Source organism: Galeopterus variegatus, unplaced genomic scaffold (assembly GCF_000696425.1).
Source record: "Galeopterus variegatus unplaced genomic scaffold, G_variegatus-3.0.2 Scaffold8594, whole genome shotgun sequence".
NCBI classification, from domain to species: domain Eukaryota; kingdom Metazoa; phylum Chordata; class Mammalia; order Dermoptera; family Cynocephalidae; genus Galeopterus; species Galeopterus variegatus.
Genome location: NW_007734705.1, coordinates 12,978 through 20,417, shown reverse-complemented (window position 1 = coordinate 20,417; position 7,440 = coordinate 12,978). Strand labels below are relative to the sequence as shown.

Below are 7,440 nucleotides of genomic sequence, written 5' to 3'. Positions count from 1 at the left end.
CAAGTGATCCGCTTAGGTGTCCGTTGGTACTCCCGTGCCCAGCTGCGACAGTACAGAGACAAGTGCTGCAACCTCAGCCTCAGAAGGCACCATGACTAGGGGCTCAGACCTCTCAGAGGTGAAGGTCTTAATCAGGCCACCAGCTGCCGAGGACAGCAGAGGTGGTAGCCAGTAATGAGAGGAATCTACGATGAATGATAGAGGAGGAAGATGAGTATTGATTGCAGTGTCTGAGGCTAAAACTCATCTCTCTTTTTTTTTTTGTCTTTTTTCGTGACCAGTAACGGGATCGCAACCCTCGGTGTTGTGCCTGTACCATGACCAGCAATGGGATCGCAACCCTCGGTGTTGCGCCCGCACTGCGCTCAACCAGTGAGCGGACTGGTCTCCATATGGGATCCGAACCCTCGGCGGGAGCGCCACCGCACTCCCAAGCGCTGCACTCTACCGAGTGCGCCACCGGGCCGGCCCCTAAAACTCATCTCACTAGCCTTCCTCTTTTTAGTTTCCCAGGAGTAGAGGCCCGTTGGAATTGCGGGTGAACCCCTTCCCAAACACATACAGAGAAGTGAATTCAGGCAGCGCACATGGTAGACAGTGAGGGGAATGGAGTTGTGTCTACCACATCCCCTTCAAGGAAGGAATTGTTGCCCCTGCTGCTGAGACTGTTAGTGAACAGCCTTCAACTGTTGGTCTCTTCAGGGCTTACCTTAGATGGAGAGAGATGCCTCGCCCAAAGTCATACCTTTCCTGGGCTGGCCCACATGCAAAGACTGATCAAGGCAGGGTGTAAAGGCCCATTGTGGGACAACTCCAGTGGGGTATTTTAGCTCCAGAGCTCTTCATTGGCTTGGCAGAGGGTCTCAGGTCTGCCCTGCAGCTCGGTTTCTTCCTCTGTCCAATCCTGCTTCCTCCCTCTTCCTGCCACAGGCACCAATCCCAAACTCCGTAATAAATATCCTACACACTAAACTCCATCTTGGAGCCTGCTTCCTGAAGAAGTCAACCTGTGCCACCCTCCAGCTCTCTTGAGGACAGGTATTCTGCTTTGTTCAGTTCTAGATTTCTAACAGCTAGAACAATACCTTGACTATCAGAGGAGCATAATAATTATTGGTTGAATAAATGAATAAACTCATAGAGTTCTCTTGGGCAATCTATCCCCATAAATCTATTGCAAATGCACATTCTCTCTTCCAGGTTTTGCACCTCAGGAATCAGACCTCTGAATTTACTCTTTGGGTCCTGGTGATGGGCTTAAGAAACAGGACAGTCTCTCCCTCCACCCTTACCTTTGGTATTGAGGCTGCAGTAGACACAGCATAACCACAAATCTCTGAAAAGAACTGGTATACAAGTCACATCTTATTAGACAAGCTGTTCAGCTAGGCCAAGAGTAGGTAGCAATAAACACCCTGGTTTTCATGGGCAAGGGAAGGAGCAGCTGAAGTTGTTGGTGACTTGCAGGACCAGAGGCCCTAGCCCACTATGTCCCACTGGACAGAGACCCATGGCCTTGGGCTGAAAATGCCAGTGGAGAGGAAGAGCTGTATTGGAACATAGGAGAAGGCCCTGAGAACATCAGTGTGATAGTTAAAATATGTGCTACTTATAGCCCCCACCTCACTGGAGAGGGCGGAACAATGAGGACCTTCAGGTGCTGAGCAGGGAGATGCTGGGAGGTGCGAATGGCTTTTCATATGAAAGGTTTGGCAGGAAGGAGACTGTCCAGGCAGGGGAGGCAGCTGACACCTGTCCAGCCAGACAGGCTGAGGAGAGGAGGGGAGGGACTGTCTCACGGAGAAGCATGGTGAGCTTTCTCTCTGCCATGTCCCGGGAACCTCTGTCCCCCATGAAGACTTCAGTACAGCGACTCACGAAGAGTTTGGTAGTTGGATTTGTTTTTGCTAAGTGAGAGGAACATGAAGTTCTGCCTGCAGAGGAGGGGCAGGAGCAGGGACGGCCCTGTGGGTCCCAGGCATATTCTGCGGCTTTTCCGCTGAGTTAGCTGCAGTCACTGCACATTATTTCAGTAGAGGTTGCCTGGCTTCCTGTGGGCTACTCCTTCAGAGAAATACGGCCTGTTAGAAGAAGTGCAGAGGTGAGGATTCCCACATGTCACCACCACCTCTACTGCAAGGGCTCTGGCTGCTTCAGAGGAGCTCTGCCTTCAGCACAATTGGTAGATTGTGACAGGGCCTGGTGCCTCCCTCTCCTGCCCTGCTGCTCCATAGGCTGCCCACCAGCCTGAGCCACTCTCGGCAGGTGCCCCTTCTCCATCCCAAGTTGTGGAAGATGCTCCAGTACGAAAGGTTCAGTTGTATTAGTCTGTTTTTGTTGCTTAAAACAAAATACCTGGAACTGGGTGATTTATTGTTTACAGTTTCTGAGGCTGGGAAGTCCAAAGTCCATGGTGGTGGCAACAGTGACCCAGTGGTCTCACATTGCAAGATGGTGAAAGGGGGGGAGGGAGGGAGGGGGAGAGGGGAGAGGGAGAGGGAGAGTTGGAGAGGGAGAGAGAGAGGAGAGAGACTCTCTTCTTTTAAAGCCCTCAGAACCACGCCCCTGACCACCATTTTTAATCCATTTGCTACTGCATGGTCCTATAATCCAATCACCTCTTCAAGGCCCCACCTTTCAATAACCATAATAGGATTTCCTACCCTCTTAGCAGTCACAGTGGGGGCCAAGTTTCTAATACATAAAACTTGGGGGACACAATTCAAGCTTCAATGAGTTTTGGGGGGACAATTCAATCCACTATAGGTCATAATCTAGATTGTGGATTTTGATTGTTAAAGTGATCTTTTACAGACCTGCCCTGGGGACCCTCCCCTCACTCCTTCCGCCATGGAAGAGCAGCTTGCTGCAGGGTGAGGGCTGAGGCTGCTCCAGGGAGCAACAGAGCAGAGTCAGACTGGGAATTGGAGGAAGACTGGGCCTGAGGCGTGTGTTGCTGGCTGTGCTGCTGGTGGAGATAAATGCACGTGTTCATTGAGACGAATGCCCCAGTGCTGGCCATGGTCTCTGGTCATACCTGTGTGTCTCGTTCCTGAGGCCTCTGCAATTTCTGTGATTGATTTTTTTTTTTACTGACTTCACCACCCCTTGTAGCTTAGATTTTGGCCTCTATGGTGTGCATGCTAATTCCTCTAATCAACCTTTTTTTCAGATTCTAAAACTTTACTTTTTCTGGCAGAGAGGGATGTCTAATTCATTTTCTTTGGCTTTCTTGTTTTAGGTCTTCCTTTACTTCACTTGGGTTTTTAGTGGCAGCTCTAAGCACTCATGTTCAGTTGTCCAGGTGTAATTAGAACTTTTTTGATAAACTCTAATGTGCCGCACTCCATTCATTCCTAGAAGAAACCCTTTGTGATCCTGCTTTTTTAAAAATAAGACAATGCTATGTTCCACTTTGGTAATATTTTATTTGGGACTTTATACATGAAATTGTGCTACAGTACTATGCCATTTTATATAAGGGACTTGAGCATCCATGGATTTTGGTATCTGTGGGGGGTCCTGGAACCAATCCCCTGCAGATACCAAGGGATGGATGGCTGTATAATTTTCATTTCTCTTGTTGTTTTTTCTGACTTTTTGTGTCAAAATTTTACTAGCCCCGTAAGAGGATTTTTGTATCTGTTGATTTTTCTGAAAATTATTTTGTCATCTCTGAATTACAGTGAAGCCTGGTAGAGCATGGGTGGGAATGCACCCACAGAGTGGGAAGGATGGGAGATCTTAACATGTGGAAAGTTGTTAATAATTTTAGAAGCCTTACTTGCCAGAGAAGGCAAAGAAAACCTCAGGACATGAACTAATACCATAGATACTAGAGTAAGAGATTGGTTGGGGGGCTGAGCTCTGTGAAACCCTCAGGATTTTCCCTTGCCTTGTTCCAGGGTGGTGGAGATGAGCAGACGAGACCCGCTCAGTCTCTTGGAACTTGCAGCGCAGAGCCTGCTGAGTGATGAGGACTCAGCTGTGCGTGCCCTGGCAGAGCTCCCTGTGGGCCTCTTCCCAGCACTGTCCACTGCGGCCTTTGATGGGGGCCACACGAAGATGGTGACAGCGATAGTACAGGCCTGGCCCTTCCCCTGCCTCCATCTGGGATCACTACGGGATCAGTCGATAACTCAAGACCTGTTGGAAGCTGTGCTAGATGGGCTGTGGTTTGTTTCTCCCAACACTGCTTGCCCTAGGTAGTTGAAGAGATGGGGTGCTGGTGGGGCTCTGTGAATTGAGGGGGAGGGAGCTGAATTCAGGGATATGGGTCCAAAGGATGTGCCTGAATCCGCTGGTGGCACAGCATCACAATGAGGCCATTGCTTAGAGTCCCTCAGGAAAAAAAGATCCAGTGTAGCTCAGGGCTGATTCTGCTGCTGAGGTGGTTGAGAGTGTGGTTGAAGCTCCGGGGTGGTATCCTGAGACTGTACAAGAAATGGGGACTGAGGAGGACCTGAGGGGGGAATGAGAATGGGGGAGTGCTACCCGGAAGGCATGGCAGATGGGTGGGTAGGGCTGATGGCTGGCATGGTGGCTCCTTCCTGGGGTCTACTGCTGCTGGTCTCATACCAGCACTGCCTTGACAGTCAGTGTCTCAGATCTGCTCCTCATTCCCCACAGGAGATCAAAGCTAAAGGTGCTGGATTTTACCCATGACTTTGAGCACTCCAACTGGGAGGAATGCTCAGAGACCTCGTCCGCACCATTTGTCATCACACACATGCTAGAAGATCCAGAGGCAGACCAGCTCATGCCCACCTCCAGGGAACAGCCTCAGCGTGACCGAGAACCTGTGGAAATACACACAGACCTGTTCTTAGGTGGTTTGTTTGGTTTCTTCCACCTGTCTGGGTTCTCCTCTTACATATTGCAGACAGTTGAGAAGAGCCACGGGTGTCTGCGCCTCCACTGCCGGACACTGGTCATTAACCAGGTGCCATTCCGCAGCCTCATCGAGATTCTGGGCATGCTGGACCTGGAGGCCATCCGAGAGGTGCGGCTACATCACAGGAATAGGTTCTGCTTCCTGTCAGACCTGATCCAGTTCTTTACCCAGGTAGGGCAGATGCGCAACCTGGGCAATCTCATCATGAGTGATATCCCGTGGGACTTTCCTACTGACTGTTTCTCCCTGCTGAGTCCCCTGGGCCACCTCCGAAAGCTGCACCTCATCTTTGGCTGTCTCTCAGGACAACTACATAGGATACTCAGGTGAGTGCGTGAAAAGTCCTTCTGAAGATACAAAGACCAGGATCCCAGAATGTTCCTCTGGTGTCACATCAAGGCTGAGAAAAGCCCAGATTTCCCTTACCCAACTTCCTGCATTGTCACTGATGGACATAGACTCCAAGGCTGGGGTCTTGGGCCAGCCAGCGGCTGTTCTATAACAGTCATTATAGAGGAAAAAGGTACCTGTCTGAAACTGGCATCTCATCCACTCATCCATTCACCTAAGCACTTAGTCCGTACCAAGCATAGAACTAAGAATGGGAGGTAAGACTCTATAACAGTCATTATAGAGGAAAAAGGTACCTGTCTGAAACTGGCATCTCATCCACTCATGCATTCACCTAAGCACTTAGTCCGTACCAAGCATAGAACTAAGAATGGGAGGTAAGACTGAAAATCAGAAAGGGTCCCAGCTTTCTGGAGCTTACATGGAGAAGAGTGAATAGGGATGGTAAGTTGTGAGGGTAGTATTTGGGGGGAGTTAATTGCCCCACAACATCTAAGCCCAGTTGACTTGGTCAACTCCTTCTCTCATTTATGTCTCACAGACTTCTCTGTGGCATTCCCTGGAATAGGGGGCTCTCCTGGGGCCTGGTCATTGGGTGAATAGAAGAATGGGTAGCCACCTTCTTCTCTCCAGTAAAATCTTAGCCCTCACCACATGTAGGGGCTGTATGTAAATTTCATCAATTCCTACAACGTCTTATGGAGCATGAGTGATGATTGTGTTTACGTGGCTTCATTAGGAAGCTGAAACTAAGAGATGGGTATGCATGACCATTCACAGAAATTTGGGAGAGGTCTGGTGGGAATAGGAAAATAATTGTCTCCAAGCTCTCTGTTCTTGACCCATACAGAAGACTGGCTCCCAACTTTTGTATCTAGATTGAGAATAGGGGCAGTGCAAATTTCCCAAGCCAGATTTATGGTCTTTCCCAAGTGCATCTAACTCTCACATGCACGTCTGGAGAGCCGTGTTGTCCGCCCCCCCAACTTCCAAGGAGTAACTGTATCTGTGTCTTCACAGCGGCCTGAAGAAACCACTGGAGACCCTGGTGATCAATGGATGTAGACTTACTGAGAATGATATCACCTACTTGTCCCAGAGCATTCATGCCACCTGCCTGAAGGAGTTGGTTCTGTGTAGCAATAACCTGTCCCAAACGGTTCCCGGGCCCCTAGAGGTTCTGCTGGGTGAGGTATCAGGCACCCTGCAGCACCTGAACTTGAGAAGCTGCAAGTTGAAGGAAGCCCAACTCAGAGCCCTCCTGCCTGTGCTGTGCTGCTGCTCCTGTCTCCACTCCCTTGTCTTCTACGACAACGTCATTTCCACCTCAGGCATCATGAACATGCTTCAACACTTAGCAGGTCTGAAGGAACTGAAGCGTGTGCAGTACCCTGTCCCTGCTGAATGCGTTGTGTACTTGGATGAATATAGGTGGGAGAACCTCAACAGAGTGGAGCTTGCCCGTGTGCACACCAAGTTGCAGGAGATGTTGCAAATGCTACAGCGGGCTGATGTGGAATTGACTAATTCCACCTCAATGGCCTAACTTATGAAAACACACAGTTGGCCTGATGGGAAAGAGGAACGGCAGGTCTGGGAGCTGTGTCAATGAATTTAGTGCCATGAGAACAGAATACCAATATGGAAAGTTACTGGGGTTGCTACACCTCTTGTGGGGGTGAGGGTCAGGGAACAAAGTTTCTCTGTGAACGTTACCAGTGACTGACAGGTGAGTGTTGAGAAGCTTCTAGACATCAGGAGAGCTAAGGAGAGGTCCCCCCAAGCAGAGAAATGAGAGGTAAAGTGAGGAGGTGTCAGGGAGGTGGATGAAGAATGTGTCAAACCTTTGATGGTGAAAATGGAGAGAAGTGGGATCCTGACCTGGAGAAGAAGCAACTGGGATGGAACAAAGACCATTAAGGTGGGGGGCAGGGTAATTAAGTGGAATTGATTCAGTGGTTTTTGCTTCATAATCAGATCTGATACCTAAATGCATGTCTCCTTCCCACTCTGACCCCATCCTGCACTTCATCTTGAGAACTACCCTTGGTAGTTTTGCTTCCATTCTTTCCAATAATTTATCTGTGGATAATTTTGTGTTTCTTATATCTACAATAACTGCAGTTTTATTTACTCATTTCTAATCCTATGTCTCATATAATTTTCATTCCTTAGTGCCCTGGCTAGGGTCTCTG

The 7,440-nt window shown here is 49.2% G+C and overlaps 1 protein-coding gene across 1 annotated transcript; it reads left to right on the top strand.

Annotated features, from left to right (window-relative positions):
* Positions 1-3,915: 3,915 nt before the first annotated feature.
* On the top strand, positions 3,916-6,791 carry LOC103608583 (leucine-rich repeat-containing protein PRAME-like). Its single transcript, XM_008593003.1, has 3 exons — positions 3,916-4,175; positions 4,630-5,220; positions 6,266-6,791. Exons 1-3 carry the CDS (start codon positions 3,916-3,918, stop codon positions 6,789-6,791), a joined length of 1,377 nt encoding a protein of 458 aa, XP_008591225.1.
* Positions 6,792-7,440: the final 649 nt, after the last annotated feature.

Bases quoted from the DNA above. Each gene is read 5' to 3' on its own strand.
- LOC103608583 (XM_008593003.1), top strand. From the start codon at position 3,916: ATGAGCAGACGAGACCCGCTCAGTCTCTTGGAACTTGCAGCGCAGAGC. The intron at 4,176-4,629 runs GTTTGTTTCTCC...CATTCCCCACAG, and splicing joins GCTGTGCTAGATGGGCTGTG to GAGATCAAAGCTAAAGGTGC. The intron at 5,221-6,265 runs GTGAGTGCGTGA...GTGTCTTCACAG, and splicing joins CAACTACATAGGATACTCAG to CGGCCTGAAGAAACCACTGG.